The 27,802-nt window shown below is 45.9% G+C and overlaps 1 protein-coding gene across 3 annotated transcripts in view; it reads left to right on the plus strand.

Moving 5' to 3' along the window:
• P2RX4 (purinergic receptor P2X 4) overlaps positions 1-27,802 on the plus strand; it is a 171,348-nt gene that overhangs the window by 133,599 nt on the left and 9,947 nt on the right. For all 3 annotated transcript variants that reach the window (XM_069214891.1, XM_069214890.1, XM_069214892.1), the window contains exons 6-10: positions 2,902-2,982; positions 4,787-4,928; positions 9,134-9,270; positions 18,534-18,627; positions 27,695-27,760. In XM_069214891.1, the coding sequence (XP_069070992.1) occupies positions 2,902-2,982; positions 4,787-4,928; positions 9,134-9,270; positions 18,534-18,627; positions 27,695-27,760 (520 nt within the window). The remainder of the gene's footprint in view (positions 1-2,901; positions 2,983-4,786; positions 4,929-9,133; positions 9,271-18,533; positions 18,628-27,694; positions 27,761-27,802) is intronic.

The raw sequence follows: 27,802 nt of genomic DNA on the forward strand, positions 1-27,802 counted from the left end.
GCAGTTTGGACTGCCGCTCAGACACTGCCCTGGGGGCTGTGCAGTTTCTCCAGCCCGGCTGTTCAACATAGCTGGGTTGAAGAAACCTAAGTGCACATATGTGTTTGGCCAGACACAAATGCACACTTAAGTGCACACTTTTCTCCACCTCCAGTGGACCAGCCCACCCAAATCAATAAGGAAATATTTTATCTTTCAGCTCCTGGCTCAGCCCTGGGGCGACAGTCCTTCAAAATTGCAAAGAAGCTGCCCCTGGCAGAAAGTTGCAGAAGTAATCCATGGCAATTCAATAGAGTGCAAAGACAGTTATCATTTGTGTGATTGTACAGAGGCGAGAGCAGTTGAATTATGCATTGACTCCTATACAGTAGGATATTACAAAAGGAAACATTAACAGTGATGCCAATTATTCACCCAGTTGGGTGGAATCATTCACCTGCTGGGGAGAGTAAATGCAGATCGGGGCAGAGACCAGCTAGGCTATGCTATGTGTATAAGCAAGGTCTGGTTTCACTAGGTGTGTCCATTGTGAAGAAAACAGAGTTGGGAAGGGTCTACTGGCTAGTATTACCCCACTGGAGGCCGGGGGGGGGGGCGGGGGACAACTGGGGTGCTCTCGTAGTGAAGGGAGAGAGGGAGAAACTGAGACTGCTGTAGGCGAGGGGGAAGGCAAGGGAGTGAATGCGGGGGCACCGTGAAGGGACCAATCAGGTCCAATAGTGTTCATGGGAGAAGGTTATTGTCCACAATGCGTACATGAAAACAATATATTGAATTCGACAATCAAGTTGAGTCATTGCAGTTAATCGGTCTCCTTTTATTTTTTTCCTCCTTAGCATACAACAGAAAATGTATGGTCCCAGTGACCAACAAAGCAAGCATTGTGGTCGAGCGTATGAAATGCGATTATAGAAGGGTTAATGTGAAATGACAGATAACCAGCACCATGAGCATGACTGACACCCTGTACATAAGCAACATATCACAGAGCACTGGCAGATTGTAGGTAACTGGCACGGTGCAAATGGTTTACAGGTTGCACGTGACTGGCAGGTCGCATGTGACTGACGGGTTATGCTAGGCAGTCCATGGGATAACAGAAGATAACAAGCATTTGCAATGCAATAGGGTCTCGCATTTCCCAGAGTTAGAGCTATTAGCAGTTGTAAACTCCCAAATGGATTTTTCTTGCCACATAAAATGGAAAACACAAACGCGCGATCACGCTGCTACAGTTCACTCGTAGTGAAACCTGTCAGCAAAAGTGCAATTATCTACGTAACCGGCAAAAGTGCAACAGGGTCGATGTTATGCAAAGCGCTTGACTTCTGCCAAGCGATATCGTGCTGCGATAAAAAGTAGTCCACAAACCTGATGGATAACAGCGAGCCTCGCATGTTTTCAGTACTTGGTCGCTGCGCTCGAGGAGGGCTTACCACCGGAAAAGGCATGACGTATGCGTGGCTTCCACTAATGAAAGCAAGCAGATTTTAACAGGCAAGCCCACGAACCAATGAAAGACACTGACGTGACATGGACGGGGCTCCGAGCCCTTTTCTAACTCCTAAAGTGTCTTGCTAACAAAACGCATGCGACGCAGGCTCAACCCTAAAAAGGCACTGCCTGAAGAAATGTTGAATCTATTTGTCATGCAGTCACGGGGACCATCGCTGAGAGGGGTGGGGGAATATTTTTTGTTTCGTCAGTAGCTATAGACTAAACACATTTTCGAACAGCAATGCATAGGTTCATCTGGGCCATTGCTCATCAATGGGGATGGGGGTTCGCCCAACACTTCCGCTCTCTCTCAGATGTTGCGTCTGTATAATGCACATGCATATTCTTGTATTAGAGCACACACAATACATCTGAAGAGCAAGTTAAAACTAGGGCAGTGCTTTCTGATACTGGACCCTTGTGGGAGTCTGTGCAATTAAACGTTTGTAACATTTTATTTGCCAGATGTCGTATTTTTTCTATTTTATTTCCTGTTAAACGCTTCTTTGTGAAATACATCGAGGCAGACTAATGAAATGTGCCAACTAATTACTTAAGTACACAAAGGTTGCAAACACTATGGATGCATGGAAGATCCTGTACATCCCATAGTTCTCAAAGTTATTCAGAATCATCACTTACTAAATTGTTTATCTCCTAGATTAATGTGCAAACATCATCACACACGCTGCTACCTAGGTAACGAGGTGGCTGCATCAGCATACTTTCACCCTCTTTCAGTGGTGTAACACAAATTGAGGGAGTCCCCCTCCAAAGTACACGGAGGGTCCCTCAGGAGCTCTCAAGCCAGGGTACTGTACTGAGGTGGCCACCTACAGCTCAGACACCACCCCCCGCAGGGGCTGCGGGGGCCTATGTTACGCCACTGCCCCCTTTTGATTTTTGGCCAGTACTGCCTAGCATTGGCAAAACGCAACAGATCAATACATCAAGACCTATTGGCGATGCCAGTGCTTGTGTAAAGTGTAATTTGTGATGTGCCTACTTGCAGTATTCATCACAGGGCATTTAAGGACTAAATTCTATGACATTTTTGGACTCCTATTTACATACTTTTAGATACAGGAAAGCGTTCCTATTAGCAAAAACAGTGCTTCCCATTAACTTAAAATATTCCCTCATAAATAAAGTTAACATTAGAGTAGGGCCCACCATGGCCACAGTGTCTTGTAACTTTTTCTGTCTCGTATCACTGTTGTCATCACCCAATACGTCTTCATTCTTGAAACAATGGTGCTTGCTACCTTGTGGTTGTGTGAGCATACGTCTTCTAATGAAAGAGATGGTTGCATTTGCAGTGTTTGTAAAACATTCATAAAAGTAATTGATAAAGTGATCACTGTTTTATGATTCAGAGTGACAATGGAATATTATTTTTTTCAGGCCTGCTGTCCTCAAAGATGCTGAAAATTTTACTGTTTTGGTGAAAAACAACATCTGGTATCCTAAGTTTGGTTTTACCAAGTAAGTTTCTCGTGCTTTCTGAGGAATACTTCCACCATTTTCTGATTGTGACAATTGAAAATGCTTGTTGAGTTGTTTTCGCATGTTCAACAAGTTCTGCCTTAATGGTGTAAAGAGCCTCTCTACAAGCAAATGTTTTCAACTGAACTAGGTGTCACCCATAAATTCTTCAACATAAATAAACCTTTCTGGACAATAGTGTATTATCACCTTTACAGTGTCACATAGAGTCCCATATTTCAGGGCTTCAGATGCATTGCTTACAACCAGCAGCAGTCAGTGGCCCTACTTTCTCCAGCCTAGCACCCACACTTTTATCAGAACCCGCAGCATTACAACCTAATAACAAGAGTGGCACATGACCGAGCATCAAGGTCAAAGTAGATCAGCTTATGCTGTGTGAACTGTGATTTACAAATATAATCAAACATGGGTTTTATTATTCAGTGCATATTGTTTCACGCTTTTGTCCCTTAAAGTATATTAAATTCTATTTATATTCTTATTATTATTAACACTAGAATGTTGATGGTTTTACTGAAGACAATGGAGTTGACCTGTTCCAATCATGGTTGGCACAGGCTTTTGGCTCCAACATTCAAATGCTTGCCTTTCTGTTTCTCCCTGTTTATTTTAGATCATTCTTCCCTTAGTGGGTGGAATGGTCTGATAGCAGTATAACCATTCTGCCTTGGGGTATACCAGTTAAAGGCCCTATCCCCCATTATAGGGCTTGAGACTTTTAACAACCATTAAAGCCCTGGCCTTGGGCTAAATGTTTTATTATGATTGTTAGTATTCCTATTATTATTGTTAATTTGTTGTGTTCTTATCAATGATATTAATATTGTTAATACTACTTTCATTAATTTATTATGTAATTGTCAATTCTTAATCCTCGCATGGTATAATGTATTAACAATTATGAATTGTTTTATGCAGAATTTCATATTCTGTCATTATTGTTACTAATAGAAGAACTTTTAAAAACAGTATTTTTTGCACGAGCAATTTAAAGTCGAATTTAAATTATTCTCCTATTTGAGCTTGGCTAAGCCAGTGAATACCTTGGCACATTTCATGACCTCTCTCCGGCAGGAGATGTGACTTTACAGTTGGTATTTCATATAGCACATGAATCTGGATGTCTGCGCCTTGTATGGTGCTTATCACCTCCACCTGTTGTAACTTTGGTATTAAGTATTCCTTTGTGGCAGAGGGTGTAGAGTCCGAACACTCAAGTAAGGTGTTTTTCTGAAGTGTGAAATTACTATTCTAAGCAGAAGTTAGTTTTGATTTTTTATGGAATTTTCAAAGTTTTACAGACTTGACCTGCTCTTGGCGATCATCCTGGTTTTGTATTTTTTCTGTTTGCTATTTCCTGGTGATAACAGGATTCATATGGGCAAACTTTAAGATGATATTTCAAAATATCATACATATTTTATCATTGAAGTTAGAATTATACTTGCCTTAGAAGAGAAAGGGCCAGCCTAGTTTAGTCTAGGAGGCACATAAAAATTTAATTGCTGAAATACTTGACCAACCCACTCCCAGCATTAACCCACGGTAGACACTTCCTCCCTTGCTGTGCTACTGCCAAGATTCTTTACTGTGCAATCATTTTGTCACTAATGCTGTAGTCACTTAAACTCCTGATGTACTCTTGATAGCCAGGCGCTGTGATCTCAGCACTGTTAAGCCCAGACATTGAGTGATTGTATAGGGTAATGCCGTATGGCTCTTCCCTGTCCTTCGACCTAAGCATAGTAAACAATGCTGCCCTCTCTACTTATTTTTGTAGGCGAAACATTTTGCCCAATATAACTGCTGACTACCTCAAAAATTGCCAGTATAGTCGAACCGCGGATCCTTTCTGCCCCATATTTCGGCTTGGACAGGTAGTGAAAGACTCTCAACAGGACTTCCAAGAGATGGCCATTCAGGTTTGTATTTGAAAGTATTGATTAATGTTTTCCCATTTTACCAATAATTTTTTGTGTGGAGCACTTAAGCAAGTTCTTGTTGCTCAATGTTTAGGCTTTGTGCAGAACAGAAAAGTGTGTGGCTTCAGAGTAAAGTTTTTCAGTCTGAATGAAACGTGACTCTATTGATGTTTTCAGTATTTGGGAAAGCATGTATCTGGCTCTAAAGAATAGCCGACCAGGACACAGAAAATAATTTTACTGGGGCACGTTAAACGTGAGGTGCTGTATGTAAAACATTGCCATGTACGGGGTCTGGTCGAAATAAAATTACTAACGCCAGGTTTATTGGGAGAGTTCGGGACAGTCCTGTTTTACAAATTTACAATACACATTTTCAGTTCGGGCACTGGGAGTTGAAAGAAATCACTTAGAAACATTTGATTTTGGTAAGGTATCAAAGCCTGGATTAGATCTCTGATTTCCAAGTTCTAAAATAACAGCAAAGCCACCGAGCCACATCTCTACCATTTGTCTTTGTATTTTGCCCCTCGCCCCCAAAACAAACTCCCAATTGTTTTGCATGGGCGGCATTGGTCACTATGCCAAAGATAGTTTAGTTTGGTTGCATGAGCATTAATCAGTTGGTCAAAGATAGCTTAATTGGTTTGCATGACCACTGGTCCGTATGCCAAAGGTAGTTTGATTACATTATTTGGAAACACCTGCCTGAGGAGTTGCATCATGTAGTGCATGACTGTAAGGCTTTGTTTCTGCCTGTAGATTTTAACCCTAATATGAAAGGAGGTTGTTGACACCCAACATTTGAAGTTGACATTGTCCTCACTTTTGCAGATGGACATACTTTAAATTCTTGGACAGATCACTAAAATATATTGTAACTGGGAGGTGTCATTTGTTGATAAATCAGTAGTTCCAGTGACTTTTCCAAGAATACAAGGCCAGTTTTGCCAGATATGTTTAAACAAATTACAGGTTTCGGTGCAGTTTTGCAATCTGTTCTAACATTTAAATGGTTAGCGTGCATCAAATGTATACATGTCTCGTAGTTGCACCCAACCAGTGAATACCACATGGGCCTTTGCATTTAAGAAATGTGTGCCCTTAAATGCATGGTTTTGAATGAGTCTAGATGGTGTATTGTGGCAGTAATAAGACCACGTTTGTGCAGATGTAGAAACCTAACCATTGATAGTGATGGTAGAGCCTTCAACAGGGCCAGATGAAGACCCAAAAACAACCCTAGAATCTGTTTATAGCAGCCCCATCTGTTGTCAAATAAGTATAACAAGAATGAGATTTGTGGAGTGCTATTCCTCCCAAAAGGAGATGTAAGAAATGGGCTAGTGCATTTTTAATTTTACCAGTATAAATAAGTGTTTGGAGTGTATGTTTTCAACAAGTGGACTGCATGGCAGGAAGTACTGGGAGCCCTCACATATCCTGGAGTTGCCAATGCTTTCTTCCATTACAGCGCATGTGCAGTGAAACTGCATACTCCTATCAAAGTACTGCTGCTATGCTTTACCAACTTGCAAGTTGATGATCTCCATCCATGTTCACCACTATTCAAAAAAGAAAACCTCAGCTGATCCTAGCAAACCCAAAAACTACCGACCAATCTCCCTGTCCCTGTCCCATTCCCAGCTCAGTTACTGGCAAGATCAACAACAAGCAACTCCTGACGTACCTGGAGCAGAACCAGCTACCCAGCGCCTCCCAGTCTGGTTTCTGCAGAAATCACAGCACCAAATCTGCCCTGATCGCATCCACCACGCCTCCAAATCCAACTTCCGCAGAAATCACAGTACAAAAACTGCCCTGATCTCAGCCACGACTACATCCGAACCCTCATTGACCAAGGAGAAAAAGCAGCTTTGATTCTCCTCGACATCTCGGCAGCCTTCGACATCATATCCCAGCACATACTGATGGAAAGACAAAGGGGATGCGCTCAGATGGATCACCTCCTTCCTCTTGGAAGAACCCAGAGGATCCATCTCCCACATTTCACCTCTGAACCCACGGAGATCACCTGTGGTGTCCCCCAGTGCTCATCCCTCAGCCCCACGCTCTTCAACGCATATATGATCCCGCTGGCCAACATCATTCGATCCTACGGTCTCAACATAATTTCCAACATAATTTCCTATGCAGATGACACCCAATTCATCCTCACTCACCGATGACCCCTCCACCACCAGAACCAACTTCCACAGGTGCATGACGAGCATCGCTCACTGGATGAAGAACTGCCTGCAGCTGAACACAGACAAGAAGGAAGTATTGATCTCTGGCAGTAGCAGCAACGCATGGAATGACTCCTGGTGGCCATCAGACCTAGGACCTGCACCCATACCCTCTAACCATGCCAGAAACCTTGGAATCCACATTGACTACAAGCTCACCATGAAATCACAGATCATCGCCGTCTGCCTGCTTCCTCACTTTGCCATGCCACGTAAGATCTTCATGTGGCTACCCCTACACACAAGATGCACCATGACACAGACCCTCGACACCAGCCGGCTGGACTACGGCAATATCCTCTAAGTAGGAATCGCCGCACACCTCCTACAGAGGCTTCAGACCATACAGAACGCCACGGCCAGACTCATCCTCAGCCTTCTCCGATAAACCCACATCACACCCTACCTCAGGCAACTCCACTGGCTCCCCGTACAGAAAAATTACCAATTCAAGCTGCTCACCCACGCACACAAGGCTCTACACAACCAAGGACCCACCTATACTAACCACCACCTGAACTTCCACCAACTGTCAAGACTACGCTCCCTTTCACTTGTCCATACTCCCCACATCTACCGGAGCAGAATTGGAGGACACTCCTTCTCTCACATCACCGCAAAAACCTGAAATAGCCACAGCAAGCACCTCCAGATCATTCCGGAATTCCGAATGGCCTTCACGACCTGGCTGTTCGAATAAGCTTTCAGGACCTGCAAGCGCCTGGATAACCTATCGGGTGATTAACCATACTTTATAAATCCTGATTAATTGATTGACAAAAGTAAAGTTGTCCGCCGTTTAGTGCAGGTGGCAGTGATGCCACAGCTGGCAGCACAGAAGACCGTATGATATGCACCACCCCTTCTGCTGCAGCATGCCTTTGCAGATTGTAAGAGCTTGTAGCGAGATGTGCTGAACAGTAGCTGATTTGTTTTTAACCCAAGGAGCAACAACACCTGATTTCAAAGGCCTCATATGTAGAGGTCCTGTGATGCTGCTTAGCAGTCTGACCAGTTTCTCTTCATCAGTGCGGCACCAGCTGAGGACACGTGCAGGAACACAAAGATGCTCCTCCTTTAGGAGAACTACTGGTTCGATCCCAATCTGCTGTTGAATGACCGACGCATGCAGTGCTGTGGTAGGACCTAGCATCTGCCTAGGACACATCTCATCTGTGGAGCTTCTCAGCCCACAAAGCTCAACTCCTGGTGGCAGTGTTACACCCTCTACTACAGTCTGTCCTCTGCAGCTCCACACTAGCTGCCAACACGTGTAGGCCCACAGTGGTGCTCATGTGATCTCCTTGGCTGCTGATCTGTGGTTCTCTGCATCAAACTCTACATTCATTGGAGCATTTCTTAAGTTAGTTGATTCTTCGTTAACTGTACTGCTTTTTGCTTTCCACCAAGCTTATGCTGTGCTCCTCTGATCCCTTTTCCCTTCTCTGCCATCCTCGTTCCCCTTTTTCTTTGACTTCATGGCCACTGTGCATGACTGCCTTTACTACTGTCTGTACCCCTGGTCCCCTGTGCTCCTGTGGGAGAAGTTTGCAGTACATTTCCAGGGTGTGCCTGAAAATCATGTCTCCATGCAGATTCGGAATCATTGACACTGAATATACTTATTATTTCAGCACCTTCCACAGTACCAAGAATCATGTCAGCTGCACCAGCAAACAGGACTAAATATTAGGTGCTTACCAGCAGATCTAGCCTTTTCCTTGTGCCTAGAACAGGCCATCCCTCTCCAGGCACCTATCCTTTGGTTGGTGGTCATTTTCTGTAACCTGCTATCTTGCATGCTAAAAACTAAATTCAATGCTCTAGCAGTCTCACCAGAGTTTGTTTGTTAAAGCTTATGTTTCTGATGTAAAGTGTTTTTTTCAGAATGTAATTAGACTGAATTTGAAAATTAGGATTGCACTTTCAATCTTTTCATTTGTCCTGGCTCTCTAGGGTGGTGTCATGGCTATACAGATTAACTGGGACTGTGATCTTGATCGCAGAGCAGCCAATTGTGTCCCAAAGTATACATTCCGTCGTCTTGACAACAGAGAATCGGACCATAATGTATCTCCAGGGTATAATTTCAGGTAATGCGTGCTAGTGGCTTGGAGTGTACAAGTCTGCATCATGTATTTTCCATTTATTTTTTTTTATTTTTTTTCTGTCTTGGTTAGGGAAGCTGAATATTCACCATGTCCTAGGCAGCAAATGAATGTGTTCCGGTTCATTTGAGACCTGACCTAGCAGTTCAGGCTGGACTGTTTCTGAAAGGCACAGGGTCCAAGCTGATTTGCATACTACTGGGTCCAAACTAATGTGGCATGGTGGGCAAAAGAATGATGGGTTGGTATGCTGTCCCAAGTGATTGCCAGTGGTTAGTTAAATTGCAAGCATTCCTCCCATCACCTTAAGTGTGTTTTATTTTCCAGACTCCCCATCATTGACATTATTTTACTGGGAGAGGGGAGGGGCTGGGCTTTTAAGGGGCATGATCTGGACTGGGATGGGGTTTCGAGTCCATTACCAGCTGGCCAACCATGAAGGGATGGGGTCAGAGAGGGTGTGGCTTAGAGCCCGGCACTGCGTAAGCAGCTTCTCCCAGGCTTCCTGAATTTTTTTTTTTTAAAAAGGCTTCCGAGACTACTGCCTATATTCTGGGAAGGATGCAAATCCCCAAACCGATGTCTGGTGCACAGAGCTTTCACACAGTAACTGGAAATCCACTCCTTGCAGGGTTTTTCAGCTCACTTAGTGCTATCGGACAATGCTTCCGTGTGAGTTGGCAGGTCTGATTTTCATATATACTCAGAAATCTCATGGAAGGCTGGACAAACGTGACCCAAAACACCAACCTCGTTCCAATTGTTTCAATATAAATGCCATCAATAAATGCCGATTTCAAAGCTATCCAGATGAGCTGTCGTTACTATGTCATGCACACTCCAGAAAGTAGGCATTTCTGATGGATACAACTACCTGTGGATTCCTCACCTCATGAATACTCCCATGGCGCCAGCATTCGACGGAAATCTTCTTACTAGTCTCTGCACGTCGACGAGGACGTCACTCTAGCCCACGCGACGCCGTCTGACGTCATACAGGCAATAAGAGGTCCTCGACGACGTGCGGACGTCAGTTCCCTTTTTTCTGTGCATTCGAAACGGTTATCTTCGAGGGAGCAACTGTTACTCTTGCGGTTACAGTGTATATCTTGCTGCGTAGTCTTTCGCTGTGGTAATAATGTCGCAGAGAAAGTCTGGATTTAAGCCTTGTCGTGAGTGTGGAGGCAAGATGTCGGTGACGGATCCTCATTCCGATTGCCTTTGGTGTTTGAGCTCCGACCACGACGTCTCGACTTGTGATTCATGTCAGCACATGAATCCAAAGGCCCTCAAGGAACGTGAGGCGAAGCTGTTTATGGCCAAGTCAAAGGAGAAACATCACAAGAAGTCTTCTTCCCCAAGACATCGGCGTCATCGAGACTCCCGGCGCCGTAGAGAATCTCGGCGTCATTCAAAGGAGACTCGTTCCAGGTCTTCGGATCGGCGCCGAAGGACATGGGAGGTCAGTCCCACGGTTACGCCGCATCCTTCGACGCCGTTGCCCTCTCCGGCGTCTCCAACTTCACCTGGACAGGCGTCGGTGATTGAGGTATTGGAGCCTCAAGTGTTTTCTCCGGCGCAGACGCCGAGGCCGGCGTCTGGGTCGCCTCCGAGACAGGCACCCCAGTATCCGGCTTTTCCCACCCCTGGAGCCGATAGTTCCGCATTCTTGAATGCGATGTATGCCATCTTCCAACAGATGGCTCCAGGGGGTGCTCCGGCTGGGCCTTTGGCCTTTTCTTTGGGTGATCCTGCGCCTCTTCGGCCGGCACCCTTTATGCCCTTTCTCCCGTTTGGGAACGTGGGCTCGGCGCCAGTGTCGGCGCCGGTGGCCGCTCCGGTGGCTTCAGAAGGATTGGCCCCGGGGATTTCCATCCCGTCGACGTCGGGATTTCGGCCTGTGACTCCGGTGGGTCCATCTGCTTCAGCTGCTCTTCCGTCGGCGCCGAAGTTACCTGTGGCGTCGGTGGCTTCTGAAGATCGGCGCCGATCTTCGGCGGAGGCATTGTCGACTCCGCGTATTGAGCAACGACTTCATTCAAGGAGACGTGCTCTCCGTGTATTAGAAGAGCAGGAGTACCAACGAGCCCTAGAGGAAGGAGAGCTAGAGGACTCGGGTGATGGGCTGCGTGGACTGGAGTCGGCCAGTGGGCTGGACACTTCCCCTGAGTGGGACCTTTCGTCCCCGGGGGAATATACTGAGGAGGCTGCTTCCTTTCATGCAGTGGTACGGAAGGCAGCTAGTTTTTTGGACCTGCCTTTGCCGGTGGTGGAGGCAAAACAAAACCTTTTAACAGAGGTGTTACATCCGGCCTCAGCCGCGGCGGAGCCTCTGTTACCATTTAATGACGCTCTGCTGGATCCGGTGTTAGAGGTGTGGAAGAGGCCGGCATCTTCCCCAGCAGTTCACAGAGCCGTGGCCAGGAGGTATCGGACGGCTCCAACTGACCCTGGTTTCCTATCTAGGCACCCTACGCCGGAGAGCTTGGTGGTGCAGGCCTCCTGTTCGTCCAAGTCAGCGCCTGGTTCTTTTCCGACGGTGCCTGGGGACAGAGATTCAAAGAAGCTAGAGGCGCAGTCGAAGAAGATTTTTTCGTCCTGCAGTCTGGCGTTAAAAGCCACCAATGCAACCTGTATCCTGGGGAGGTATATTCATGCTCTAATGGATGACATTTTCTCTTCGTTTACAGAGCTTCCCCAGGGTCTTTTGGATCTTGTCTCAAATGCCCAGGCTGCTGCGACCCAAATTATCCAGACGGGACTGGATACCACCGACTCGGTAGCCAGGGCAATGGGCACAACTGTGGTGGCAAGGAGACAGGCCTGGCTCCGTAACTCGGGCTTTTCGGCAGATGTACAGTCCACATTGTTGGATCTCCCGTTTGATGGGGACAAACTGTTTGGAGCTAAGGCTGATTCGGCCTTGGAACGTTTTAAGGAAAGCAGGGCCACGGCTAAGTCGTTAGGGCTCCAAGCTCCTCCTTCCACGGCCTCTTCCAGATTCTTCAGGAGGTTTCGTGGATTTGGGCGTGGCTCTTCCTCCTCTTCCTTTCGGGGGAGATATCAGCAACCTGCTTCTTCCCATCCCTATAGATCTTTCAGGGGGAGAGGTAGGGTCCGCACCAGAGGAGCCTCTCAGCAGCACTCTGCCTCTTCCTCATCCTCTGGCGGGGTGCAGCAGGGGAAGCAGCCTTAGGCTTCCACCATTTCCCACTCACTCCTCTCCTGTAGGGGGAAGATTACAGCATTTTATCACCAAATGGAAGACTGTTACATCGGACACTTGGGTTCTCAGTGTTGTGGGAAAAGGCTACACCCTTCCCTTTCGGGAGTTCCCGCCCCTCATCCCGCCCCGCCCTTCGTATTGTTCAGAAGAACACCTCCTGTTGCTAGAACAGGAGGTGCAAGTCCTCCTTTCAAAGGGCGCGGTGGAGTTGGTCCCGGAGCAGGAAAGGGGTCGAGGAGTTTACTCAAGGTATTTCCTGATTCCCAAGAAGGATGGTCGTTTGAGACCAATTCTGGACCTGAGGATCTTGAATTGGTTCCTCAAGCAGGAAAAGTTCAAGATGCTGACCCTAGCACAGGTGCTTTTGGCGTTGAACATGGAAGACTGGATGGTGTCTGTCGACTTGCAGGATGCTTACTTTCATATCCCGATACTCAAGTCACACAGGAAGTATCTCCGGTTTGTGGTGGGATCGCAACACTATCAGTTTGCGGTCCTTCCGTTTGGTCTTACTTCAGCACCTCGAGTCTTCACGAAGGTGATGTCGGTGGTTGCGGCAGAACTCAGAAGGAAGGGGATAGCAGTATTCCCTTACTTGGACGACTGGTTGATCAAAGCCAAGTCCCCGGAGCTTGTGTCGCATCATCTGCAGTCAACAACCCAGTTGTTGTTCGACCTGGGTTTTTCGGTGAACGAGCCCAAATCTCACCTAGAGCCCTCTCAGCGCCTCCTGTTTATAGGGGCAGTACTGGATACAACATTGGGTCGGGCCTTTCCTCCGCCTCAGCGGATTCAAGATATTCAGGATTTGGTTCCAATGTTTCAAAATGGAGCGGTAGTTCCAGTCCTCAAGGTCCTTCGTCTGCTCGGTCTTTTTGCCTCCTGCATTCTGTTGGTCACGCATGCTCGCTGGCACATGAGGGCTCTTCAGTGGTGCCTCCGAAGGCAGTGGTCTCAACACAGAGGGGATCTAGAGGGTACTGTCAAGATCTCCAGAGATGCTGCTGTGGATTTGAAGTGGTGGATTGCAAGCAACAATCTTTCACAAGGAAAGCCGTTCCAGCAGTCGCCACCAGTGGCCACAGTCATAACGGATGCCTCCACTCTAGGGTGGGGAGCTCATCTGGGGGATCTGGAGATCAAAGGTCTTTGGTCTCCAGAGGAACAGATGTTTCACATCAATCTGTTAGAGTTACGGGCTGTACGTCTGGCTCTCAAGGCCTTCCTCCCTTCCCTTCGTGGTCAGTCGGTACAGGTCCTAACGGACAATACTACCACGATGTGGTACATAAACAAGCAGGGAGGAGTGGGGTCGTACCTTCTCTGCAGAGAAGCTCTTCGACTATGGTCCTGGGCAAAGGACCATCGGATTTGCTTGATAGCAAACCATCTGGCCGGAGTTTTGAACGTGCGTGCGGACAGTCTGTCGCCACTTCTCGGCAGACCACGAGTGGCGTCTCCATCCAGATCAAGTCCGTTTAATCTTCCAGAGGTGGGGGTTTCCTCGGGTAGATCTGTTCGCCACTCGAGAGAACGCGCATTGTCCGTTGTTCTGCAGCCTTCAGTATCCGATGCAGGGAGCGTTGGGGGACGCGTTTCAAATAACCTGGTGCGGCCAGTTGCTTTACGCGTTTCCTCCCATACCCTTGATTCCTCGAGTATTGAGGAAGATTCGCCAGGACCGGGCTCTAGTCATCCTAATAGCTCCGGATTGGCCAAGGAGGGTATGGTATTCCGACCTTCTCCAACTCTCAATGTGCCCGCCGCTCCGTCTCCCTTTCAGGGCAGACCTCCTCTCGCAGTCGCAGGGGCAGGTTCTACACCCCAACCTCCAGAGTCTGCACCTACATGCCTGGAGATTGAACGGGGCAACCTGAGTTCCTTCTCTCCCGCCTGAGGTAGTGGATGTTATATTAGCGGCCAGGCGACACTCCACTAAATCTATCTACGCTAATAGGTGGTCTAAATTTGTTGCGTGGTGTGGAGAGAGGCAGATTGATCCTTTGCATGCTCATCTATCGGACGTTTTGTCTTTTGCTCTGTCTCTGGCGCAGAAAGGTTGTGCAGTGGCTACCATTAAGGGTTATTTATCGGCCTTGTCAGCCTTCATATGTCTTCCAGACCAACCATCTTTATTTAAATCCCCTATTGTTATCAGATTCTTGAAAGGTCTTCTAAATCAATATCCTCCAAAGCCATTCGTTATGCCGCAATGGGATTTGTCCTTGGTCCTGACTTTCCTTATGGGGTCCCCTTTTGAACCTATGCATTCTTGCCCCTTGAGGTATTTGGTTTTAAAAACAGTCTTCCTGATAGCTATAACATCAGCAAGGAGAGTGAGTGAGTTGCAGGCCTTATCAGTAAAGCCCCCTTATACAACTTTTTATGGGGATAAGGTGGTGTTGAGGACCAAGGCTGCTTTCCTCCCGAAGGTTGTTTCACCCTTCCATTTGGCTCAGGCAATTACTTTGTCCACGTTCTATCCTCCGCCTCATCCTTCCAAAGAGGAAGAAAGACTGCACCGTCTGGATCCAAAGAGAGCGTTGAGCTTCTTTATTGATAGAACAAAGGATTTCAGGCTGGAGGATCAGCTGTTTATTGGATACGTGGGCAAGAGGAGAGGAAAGGCAGTCCACAAGAGAACACTATCCAGGTGGGTTGTTCTTTGCATTAAAATATGTTACTCTTTGGCAAAGAAGGATCCTCCTGAGGGCATTAGAGCTCATTCCACCAGAGCTAAGTCGGCCACTTCGGCCTTGGCCAGGGGTGTTCCTGTGGTCGACATCTGCAAGGCTGCAACTTGGTCGTCCCTTCACACTTTTGCAAAACATTACTGTTTGGATTCTGAGGTTAGAAGGGACGGCCATTTTGCACGGTCAGTGCTGCAGGATTTCTTGGTTTGACCATTTAGGCACCCACCGCCGGGCGTGGTACTGCTTTGGGACTCTATTCATGAGGTGAGGAATCCACAGGTAGTTGTATCCATCAGAAGAACGAGTTACTTACCTTCGGTAACGACTTTTCTGGTGGATACATTAGCTACCTGTGGATTCCTCACGGTCCCACCCGCCTCCCCGTTGCCTTTCTGGTCTTACCAAGTAATCCTTGAGTGCGCTCCTCTTGGTCTTTGAGGGTGCAATAAATGTGTATATAATATATTTATATATATGTATATATCTTTGTGTATATACTTGGTGTGTGTATATATTTTAAAAAGAGAGAGTTTTATATATATATTTATATAAAAAGATTTACAGTTATTCATACAATGTTGTGTATTTTTACAATATAATGGGATGTTGCCTTGCTCTTTCATTGCATTGCCTGGTTGTTCTCATGCACGTAAAAAATGATTGGTACTGACGTCCGCACGTCGTCGAGGACCTCTTATTGCCTGTATGACGTCAGACGGCGTCGCGTGGGCTAGAGTGACGTCCTCGTCGACGTGCAGAGACTAGTAAGAAGATTTCCGTCGAATGCTGGCGCCATGGGAGTATTCATGAGGTGAGGAATCCACAGGTAGCTAATGTATCCACCAGAAAAGTCGTTACCGAAGGTAAGTAACTCGTTCTTTTAGCATGTTGGATAGAGCACAGCAGTTCATTTAAAAGAAAGACTTTATGTGGGATAGTGTACCCTCTATGGTATTTTGTAAGCATATTGCAAACCCACAAGTTCTATGGCCAAATAAAGCCTTGAGGCCTTAGGGCCTGTCCTTTTCTGAGGTCCCAGATCTTCAAGTTGCCTTGCAATATCCTATTTAATGTGTTTTTGGGTTATATTATCCTTCATATTGAGTTGTACTTTCACCCCAGGAAAGAGCTTCTGATCTCCCAAGTCAGACGTGAGTATTTATTCAAGTCATCTTTCAATTCTGGGACTTTCGTTTTGTCTTTATAAAAACAGAACTACAAATTCCAGAATGCACTGAAAAAGGAGACTATGTGCACTGCTTATTCTTAACCCGGGATAACTTGAGAGGAGTGCATCCTTCAGTACGGGTCTTGCACTCTTCGTTTTAGTTGCTCGGGTGGGGGGTGGGGGGGCAAGCAAGAGCAGTTACAGGTGATCCAGAGATCAGGACAATAGGTGCTGGTCCCTATAACCTCAGTCCGGACAGAGGCATTAGTGAAAGCATCGTGGCCATTAGGGGCTGCAGCTCCACCAGCAATTAAGACGTAGCTGTAGGCGGGGCAGGCAGGTGCCACCTGGAGAACCGTCTGATGCTGAAAGGGCGCTCTCCAGCTGGTGAAGCCATGGAGGGGTCAGTCAGAGAGCCCTTAAATCCTGCAGAACTTAGAATCAGAACTCTGTGACGTTACTACTTACTTGAAATAAGATATTCTGAGTGAGCACTAAAGTTAACTTTTCCACAGGCATGTCCTGCTGTCGGAACACAAACAGAGCTTCTACGCTTAGCCCTTGTATGGTAATATTATGTTGCTCTGTTTGCAGTGTTTGTGTGTTACCTGCATTCCTTTAGCTGGGGGGATGAAGAAGGGTCTACGTTTAGAAATTGACAACCTTATTAGCAAAGTGCTGTTTAATTAGTTCTTCCTTAGCACTGCCATTTGTTAGATGGTACAAGTGGGGGGGGGGGGTGTTGGGCTACAGTTTATTCAACTTCAGACAGTTTTTAGACATGGGCTGCACCTTTGGGTCTATCCTTGATTATTGTTTCCGGAAGGCTAATGACAACTGTTTGCATAGATCTCACTCTTCATTGTGTCCATGTTTTGGATGCTCGTTTTTGGAGCACGAGAAGTCCGAATCCACTGAGGATGAATGCGGTCCTGCAGATCTGCCTCATTGAGCGACCCAGCAAACTCTGCCCCTAGTGAGGGTTCAGGCAAGGCGCGTTCAGGAGAGGCGCAGCTACTCTGGGGGTGGTAACTTAGACTACCTCCACCACACAGCCCAAACTGCAACAATAACTAGAAGGTAAAACTCTGGTTTTAGTCTGCACCAGGGACAAGATACTAAACACATGCAGACAAAGTGTGCTGTGCCCACCAAGCCTTTTTGCCAGAGGAGTAAAAATATATTGAACTGAACTTCACATTTGACCTGCAAGAGTATTTGACTGATGTTGGAATGTTGGGGGACTGTAGGGACATACTGTAAGGAAGGGGATGAAGCACCTCACTGTTTAACACAACTTGGTTTGTAACCATTTGTTATGTTCACTGACTTGTGTAGTAGTATTTAACTCTGTTGTGTGATTAAAGTACTTTCCTTTTATGTAAAAGAAAAGCATTGGGATAGACATTACATCATTGGTTCCCAACCTGTGGCCCGGGGACCCATAGGGTTCCGGTAAGCTTCCTCAGGGGATCCGTGGCTGCTTAGAAAATTGATTTAATATTAACAGATTCGTTCCCCAGCTTCACTGGTGTGGGGGGTGGGGTGGGGGGGGTGATCGGGGGATCCCCGGATTCCAATAATGATTCAGTGGGGATCGCCGTGTTCCAGTACTTATAAAGTGGGGGTCCACAGAAGTCAAAAGGTTGGGAACCACTGCATTACGTTATTGTGTTTGCTGTTTAATTGTTGAGTTCTGAGCTCTCCCTAAGAAGCCTGTGACTGCTCGCTACTGTGAGACAGGGGTGGAGAAAGGTTGTATTTGGTAGAGTGCAGGGCCATCGCAGGAACTTGGAGCCCAGTCGTGCCTGTCTGACCTGTGGCTTCTAAATGGGTTCTGACACCATAACCCTTCCATTAACCCATCTAGAGACACCATCAACCTTTTCTGTGATCCTGTTAATCATTTAAGTGGCCACATCAACTCATTCAGTGTCCCATTAACTCTTCCACTGGACCCATCAGCCCTTCCACTGGTCCATTATCTTTCCTGTTCCTCTGTTTATTCTTTCCAATCAGTTAATCGTAAGTTGCATTTTCTCATGACTCCTCAATGACCTGTTACCCAGAAGCACCCCTATTATTTTGCAGCCTTTGTGCCATTTTCATTTAGAAAAACAAATATGGGTCTCACAGCTAATCTTGCCGTTCACGTTTTTAGATTTGCAAAGTACTATAAAGATGCCTCTGGCCAGGAATCGAGGACGCTGATAAAAGCATATGGAATTCGCTTTGATGTCCTTGTTTTTGGAACGGTAGGTGCAGTTCTTTCTTTGCCAAACCTTTTGCACAATACCTTATTGTCTAGACCACACCCCCTATCTTGCTTCATGCCTTTCCTCCTTCCGCTCCCTCTGTTGCATCCACCTCATATGTATATGTGCAGATCTAAACCTGTCAACTTTGTAGCTCCCCAAATAGTATAGACTCAGCCTACTGGATAACAAGAACTAACCACCACTGCTGTACCTATCCCTCTAACTCTCTTCAGCACTTCGCTGCGTCTCAGAATCGGAACTGCAATTCACCAGTATCCCCTCCCCAAAAAATCTTGGTAGGGGCGGGCCAGAAGCGACGTTGATCAACACTACTGGGCTTGCACCTTACTGAATCATGGTAGCTTCCAAGCCATGTACCTTGGTACCTGGAGAGAAGCTTTGACAAGTAAATTGGACCTTTGCAGGGTAACAGTCAGAATGCAAGCTGTCTCATGGTATTGATAAAGGCACTGACCTAAAAAAAAAAAAAATACCGTAACCAAAGTTTTTGCTATGTATAAGAAAACATGCAGTATAGAAAAGCTTACAAATAAAATAGATCGCAGTACTTCAATAAGTACACAAGTAACCCTTCATATTCCTGGCATGGAGAATCTCAGAAGTGTGCCCAGCGCCCAAGAGATCTGCCTGGGTACCGAAGCGCAATCTGCAATACCACCCAGTAGTAATAGTCCTCAGAACCTGGAATTTAAGAGGCCCAGCATGTACTCTCCAAGATTTTAAGTGTTCACTTGGCCCACAACACCCAAGTGAACTCTGGCCCTGCCTAACCCTTATTCTTATACGGATTCTTTAATGGGATCCAACACAAGACGGCACCAGTGTCTTTCTGATGCCCATTACAGGAAAACATGTTCTCAGAACAGAAGCTCCTGGGGCCGCATGTAGTGTTCCCTTCTGCAGTCTATTCACTTTCCATTTTCAGATTACCAGGGAAGGTCTTGTACCTATGACAGACTCCCGCAGGCTTAAGGGTAAAGCTAGAAACCTACACAGTGCTAGCGCACCTTGTCCTTAGTAAGTAAACTTACAAGGGGACGCGTATAGGTCGATAACTTTTGGATCGCATAGGGTATCCTAGTTAAGCGGTAACCAATGGAACATCAATAAACATAATAATCGGCAAGTAAACACCATAAAAAACTTTATCTAACATGAAAAATACCATCACTGTCAAAGGTTAATCGTTTTTATTCCCTATTAGTTACAATTCTAATCAAAACCTTTATTTTGACTTTATTTTTAATCAACCTTTATTAGCATCATGAGCAACAATTTCACCAAGTGTTATTGATAAGCGAAAGCAATCATCAAAATAAGTCAGCAAATCCTTTAACATTGAATAATTAGCAATGCAACTCAGTCAATCTTCCATCACCATTGTCACCCTTGTCAGCCTACCTATCTCAAATTAGCATCAGCATGTGGGTCTTCATGCGAAAACAATTTAGTCAAAAAACGTTAATTTGGAAAAATCTATCTAAGAGAGAAAAACATTTTAAAACGGTGCAATTGGTACCTAGAAGGAAAAGCACACATTAGTCAGTCTACATTTTATAGCTACCTATCCAAGATAGATCAGCAACGAGTCAGTCTTCGTCTCCAGGTCATCAGTCATCAGCAAGTATCAGGCTTACAGAGAGTAAGCCCAATTATCAGCACTTCAGACAGCGTCTTCCGACGTCATCTACTTTCACCTCTCCACTCTCTTTTCTCTTCCAGTGTCACAACTATTTACTAGGGTCTCTAAGTCCGTCCCACAAATTGCTAATTGATCAACCTCATCGGGGGTTATGATTCTAACATATAGTTTTGTGTACTACTTGTTTGCGTTGGTTCAAGCATCAATACTACTTGTTTGCGTTGGTTCAAGCATCAAGTTCCATTAACATGATTGGTCCTCCTGTCGATGAGAACCTCATCCTGCTCTTCAGGTAACGAATTTGTTGCCCACAGCCTTTTAGTCAGTGCTTCCATTGTTCAAGTCCTGGGAAAGTACATTTAGCCTACTCTACACATAATTGTATCAATTTGTTCTGCGCGTCTCCTGTCCGCTGGTACATTGCAAAAAATTCTAGCAGAGCCCATCTGAACTCTGTACAATTCAAGGTCCTTTTCTCTAGTTCCAGTCCTCAGCAGCTCAGCACCTACCAGGCCTCTAGTTTGACTAAGTTAAGGATTCGAAGCATCATAAAACATAGAGTTCGATGGCATCTGTCGCTGTAGATACGCATGTTCTGCAATAGCTCGCCATCTGGTGTTGGGCCGGAGTGTTACAAGTTGTTTTTCTTCGAAGAAGTCTTTCGAGTCACGGGACCGAGTGACTCCTCCTTTTGTCTCCATTGCGCATGGGCGTCGACTCCATCTTCGATTGTTTTTTTTCCGCCATCGGGTTCGGACGTGTTCCTGTCGCTCCGAGTTTCGGAACAGAAAAAATAGTTAATTTCGGAAGATTTTCGTCGGTATTGTTGCGTTCGGGATCGGCGTACTTACATTCAACACCGCATCGAAGATTGAAGAGCTCCGGTGCCCTTCGGGGTAGTTTTTCGATCCTCCGTCGGGGCCTGGTCGGCCCGACCGCGTGCTGAGGAACGCCGATGGAACGGACCCCTTTCCGTTTCTGCCCCAAATGCCACAATAAATACCCCTACACAGACCAACACTTGGTCTGCAACCTGTGCCTGTCACCTGAGCACAGCGAAGACACCTGCGAGGCCTGTCGTGCGTTCCGGTCCCGAAAAACACTCCGAGACCGTCGAGCCAGAAGACTTCAAATGGCGTCCGCACCGACAGCCCGACGGGAGTTCGAGGAAGAGGAAGGTACCTTCTCGATCCAAGACTCAGACTCCGAAGGATTCGACGATACACAAACCGTGAGTAAGACGTCGAAAACCACACAAAGAAACATTTACAAGGCCCAGGGGACGCCACTGCCACCAGGCCATGGCTCAACCCATAAAATCGGTGACCGACCGTCGGCACCGAAAAAGGCCCAAACGGTGCCGAGATCGTCCGACTCCGGTCGAGACACCGGCACGCAGCCTTCTCGGGACCGAGAAAGTGCTGGAGACAAGCCTCGACACCGAGATGCCGGTGTGGACACGGCTCGACGCCGAGACAGCGGCACCGAAACAGATCGACGCCGAGAGGTTTCGGCCCCGAAAAGGAAAAAAGTCACCTCGGAGCCGAAAAAACACGCAGACAAAGTTTCGATGCCGAAACAAACTGCAAGCGACCCAGCTTCAGGCTCTTATACAGAAGAGCACTCGCTAACCTCCCAAATGCAGAAGCATAGGTTTGAGGAAGAGCTACAAGCAACTGATGCGGACCATACGCAAAAGCGTATCTTCATTCAGCAGGGGACAGGGAAAATAAGCACCCTTCCCCCCATTAGGAGAAAGAAGGTTGGAGTTCCAGACGGAACAAGCACCACAACCAAAAGTGGTGAAAAGAGTTACACCACCACCCTCTCCTCCGCCCGTGATTAACGTTTCACCAGCACAAACGCCATCACACTCCCCAGCTCACACCACCATGAGCCAGGGTGACCAAGACCAGGACGCATGGGACCTATACGACGCCCCAGTGTCAGATAACAGCCCAGAGGCATACCCTACAAAACCATCTCCACCAGAAGACAGCACCGCGTACTCTCAGGTGGTGGCTAGAGCAGCACAATTTCACAACGTAAGCCTCCACTCAGAACAGGTCGAGGATGATTTCTTGTTCAACACACTCTCCTCCACCCACAGCTCCTACCAAAGCCTGCCTATGCTCCCTGGTATGCTCCGGCACGCAAAAGACATATTTAAGGACCCGGTCAAAAGTAGGGCAATCACACCAAGGGTGGAAAAAAAGTATAAGCCGCCTCCTACGGACCCGGCTTTCATCACAACACAGCTGCCACCAGACTCTGTTGTTGTAGGAGCAGCTAGAAAAAGGGCCAACTCTCACACATCTGGAGATGCACCACCCCCAGATAAAGAAAGCCGCAAGTTTGATGCAGCTGGTAAGAGAGTCGCAGCACAAGCTGCAAACCAGTGGCGCATCGCGAACTCCCAGGCACTACTTGCGCGCTATGACAGAGCCCACTGGGACGAGATGCAACATCTCATTGAACATCTGCCCAAAGACTTCCAAAATAGGGCAAAACAATTGGTTGAGGAGGGACAGGCCATCTCCAACAACCAGATCCGCTCCTCCATGGACGCTGCAGATACAGCTGCACGGACAATTAATACATCTATAACTATCAGAAGGCATGCATGGCTCCGAACGTCTGGATTTAAACCAGAGATTCAACAAGCAGTTCTCAATATGCCTTTTAATGAAAAAGAACTGTTCGGTCCAGAAGTGGACACAGCAATTGAGAAACTCAAAAAAGATACGGACACTGCCAAAGCCATGGGCGCACTCTACTCCCCGCAGAGCAGAGGGAATTACAGCTCATTCCGTAAAACGCCCTTTCGAGGGGGGTTTCGGGGTCAAAGCACACAAGCCAGCACCTCACAAGCCACACCGTCCAGTTACCAAGGACAGTATAGAGGAGGTTTTCGGGGACAATATAGAGGAGGGCAATTCCCTAGAAATAGAGGAAGATTCCAAAGCCCCAAAACCCCTACTACTAAACAGTGACTCACATGTCACTCACCCCCTCCACACAACACCAGTGGGGGGACGAATAGGTCATTATTACAGAGCATGGGAGAAAATCACTACAGACACTTGGGTTCTAGCAATTATCCAACATGGTTACTGCATAGAATTTCTACAGTTCCCTCCAAACATACCACCAAAAGCACAAAATTTAACAACACACCATTCCAATCTCCTAGAGATAGAAGTGCAGGCACTATTGCAAAAGAATGCAATCGAATTAGTGCCAAACACACAAATAAACACAGGAGTTTACTCACTGTACTTTCTGATACCAAAGAAGGACAAAACACTGAGACCAATCCTAGACCTCAGAGTAGTCAACACTTTCATCAAATCAGACCACTTCCACATGGTCACACTACAAGAAGTATTGCCATTGCTAAAGCTGCACGACTACATGGCAACTTTAGACCTCAAGGATGCTTATTTCCATATACCAATACACCCATCGCACAGGAAATACCTAAGGTTTGTATTCAAAGGAATACATTACCAATTCAAGGTACTGCCTTTCGGATTAACAACCGCACCAAGAGTCTTTACCAAATGTCTAGCGGTAGTCGCTGCACACATCAGAAGACAGCAAATACATGTGTTCCCATATCTAGACGACTGGCTAATCAAGGCCCATTCGTTAATAGAGTGCTCAAATCACACGAATCATATCATACAAACCCTCTTCAAACTAGGGTTCACCGTCAATTTCACAAAATCCAAAATTCTGCCACGCAAGGTACAACAATACCTGGGAGCCATAATAGACACATCATAAGGAGTAGCCACTCCAAGTCCACAAAGAATTCAAAATTTCAACACCATCATACAACGCATGTATCCAACACAAAAGATACAAGCAAAGATGGTATTACAACTCCTAGGCATGATGTCATCATGCATAGCCATTGTCCCAAACGCAAGACTGCACATGAGGCCCTTACAACAATGCCTAGCATCACAGTGGTCTCAAGCACAGGGTCACCTTCTAGATCTGGTGTTAATAGACCGCCAAACTTACCTCTCGCTTCTGTGGTGGAACAACATAAATTTAAACAAGGGGCGGCCTTTCCAAGACCCAGTGCCACAATACGTAATAACAACAGATGCTTCCATGACAGGGTGGGGAGCACACCTCGATCAACACAGCATACAAGGACAATGGAACGTACATCAAACAAAACTGCATATCAATCACCTAGAACTTCTTGCAGTTTTTCAAGCACTAAAAGCTTTCCAACCAATAATAGTTCACAAATACATTCTCGTCAAAACAGACAACATGACAACAATGTATTATCTAAACAAGCAGGGAGGGACGCACTCCACGCAGTTAAGCCTGTTAGCACAAAAAATTTGGCATTGGGCAATTCACAACCAAATTCGCCTAATTGCACAGTTTATACCAGGGATACAAAATCAACTCGCAGACAATCTCTCTCGAGATCACCAACAGGTCCACGAATGGGAAATTCACCCCCAAATACTGAACACTTATTTCAAACTCTGGGGAACACCTCAGATAGACTTGTTTGCGACAAGGGAGAACGCAAAATGCCAAAACTTTGCATCCAGATACCCACACAAACAATCCCAAGGCAATGCCCTATGGATGAACTGGTCAGGGATATTTGCTTACGCTTTTCCTCCTCTCCCTCTCCTTCCTTACCTGGTAAACAAACTCAGTCAAAGCAAACTCAAACTCATATTGATAGCACCAACTTGGGCAAGGCAACCCTGGTACACAACGCTGCTAGACCTATCAGTGGTACCCTGCATCAAATTGCCCAACAGGCCAGATCTGTTGACACAGCACAACCAAAAGATCAGACACCCAGATCCAGCATCGCTGAATCTAGCAATCTGGCTCCTGAAATCCTAGAATTCGGGCACTTACAACTTACCCAAGAATGTATGGAAGTCATAAAACAAGCAAGAAGGCCATCCACCAGGCACTGCTATGCAAGTAAATGGAAGAGGTTTGTTTGCTACTGCCATATTAATCAAATACAACCATTACACACAACTCCAGAACATGTAGTGGGTTACTTGCTTCACTTACAAAAATCTAACCTAGCTTTCTCTTCCATTAAGATTCACCTTGCAGCAATATCTGCATACCTGCAAACTACCTATTCAACTTCCCTATATAGAATACCAGTCATTAAAGCATTCATGGAGGGCCTTAGGAGAATTATACCACCAAGAACACTACCTGTTCCTTCATGGAACCTAAATGTTGTCCTAACTAGACTTATGGGTCCACCTTTTGAACCCATGCACTCCTGCGACATACAGTTCCTAACCTGGAAGGTGGCATTTCTCATCGCCATTACTTCCCTGAGAAGAGTAAGCGAGATTCAGGCGTTTACTATACAGGAACCTTTTATACAACTACACAAAAATAAAGTCGTCCTAAGGACCAATCCTAAATTTTTGCCAAAGGTTATTTCACCGTTCCATCTAAATCAAACAGTGGAACTTCCGGTGTTCTTTCCACAGCCAGATACCGTAGCTGAAAGGGCACTACATACATTAGATGTCAAAAGAGCATTAATGTATTACATTGACAGAACAAAGAACATCAGAAAGACTAAACAACTCTTTATTGCATTTCAAAAACCTCATGCAGGAAACCCAATTTCAAAACAAGGTATAGCCAGATGGATAGTTAAATGCATCCAAATCTGCTACCTTAAAGCTAAACGACAGCTGCCCATTACACCAAGGGCACACTCAACCAGAAAGAAAGGTGCTACCATGGCCTTTCTAGGAAACATCCCAATGCAAGAAATATGTAAGGCAGCCACATGGTCTACGCCTCACACATTCACCAAGCATTACTGTGTAGACGTGTTATCCGCACAACAAGCCACAGTAGGTCAAGCTGTATTAAGGACATTATTTCAGACTACTTCCACTCCTACAGGCTGATCGACCGCTTTTGGGGAAATAACTGCTTACTAGTCTATTGCAGAACATGCGTATCTACAGCGACAGATGCCATCGAACTGAAAATGTCACTTACCCAGTGTACATCTGTTCGTGGCATCAGTCGCAGTAGATTCGCATGTGCCCACCCGCCTCCCCGGGAGCCTGTAGCAGTTTGGAAGTTACCTTCAATTATTTATATATGTATCATCTCAACCTTAAATAAGTGCATACTTAGTCACTCCATTGCATGGGCACTATTACTACAATTCAACTCCTACCTCACCCTCTGCGGGGAAAAACAATCGAAGATGGAGTCGACGCCCATGCGCAATGGAGACAAAAGGAGGAGTCACTCGGTCCCGTGACTCGAAAGACTTCTTCGAAGAAAAACAACTTGTAACACTCCGGCCCAACACCAGATGGCGAGCTATTGCAGAACATGCGAATCTACTGCGACTGATGCCACGAACAGATGTACACTGGGTAAGTGACATTTTCATTATATCACCAATTATGGCATATTAATACAACATTTTTATATTTCACATTATTTTAGTACGTGTTAACATTCATGGTGCCCACTCCCCGTGGGTAAGTTTTACTCATTACACATTATTTTCAGTTATTAGTTTAGTTTGTCATTATTTCTCATTAGTATGTATAGGCATATCATTAGAATATTAGCATATCTGCTGTAAGGGACTCTGGGTGAAATTACTTTATTCACACACATACCAGACTGCTCTGTCGCAAGTGGTACTTTTTCTTATAGGTTATCAGGTTTATCGCTAGATCCCATGTGGACCAGAGATTTTCCATTTAGGGTCCCATATTATAGTATCATATCCCACTTCATTTGAGAGCAAATTATTGCTTAAGCATCCCTAAGCAAGTGCCTAGTGAGCTAGGTCAGCACTACAGCTGGTCTGTTATCAAGGGTTTGTCACTCCTACATGCTATCCAGCCCATGTAATGAACATTGTAAATTAATCATTAACATTTGCAGTGGTGAGAAGTAGAATATCCTATGAACGTATAGAACACTAGATAACTTCCTATTCCCAACTTTAGCACTAGATGAATATAAACATTTCTGCACATCTCTTTATCCTCACATGTTGGCAGCATATTGTGTTGTTATATTCAGTTCTCTTTCAGCCTTTGGGGTTAGGACTGTGCCTTATAAATACCCTAATACATTAAAAAAAAAATATTAAGATTTGAGAGGAGAGTGTGTGGTTTATAACCCATATTTTCAACAATATTTTTGTGGAGCGCCTGCTTAGTTTGCTTTTGCTGTGCTGATATGCTCTACTCTGGTGAGCACCTTGACTACATTCTTAAACTCCGAGGTGCTAACTCTGTTTTCCCCGGGTAAGGTGTATGGCTGTTTCTGTGGTGTATTCTGCAATGTGTTTTCTTGTCCAGTGATCACCCCTGTGTCTACTTCTTACAGGCTGGAAAATTTGACATAATTCCGACCATGATCAACATTGGCTCCGGGTTGGCTCTGTTCGGGGTGGTGAGTGATAAGAACTGAATATTTACTCCGTGTCAAACTAAA

Source organism: Pleurodeles waltl, chromosome 11, assembly GCF_031143425.1.
Source record: "Pleurodeles waltl isolate 20211129_DDA chromosome 11, aPleWal1.hap1.20221129, whole genome shotgun sequence".
Taxonomy (NCBI): Eukaryota; Metazoa; Chordata; class Amphibia; order Caudata; family Salamandridae; genus Pleurodeles; species Pleurodeles waltl.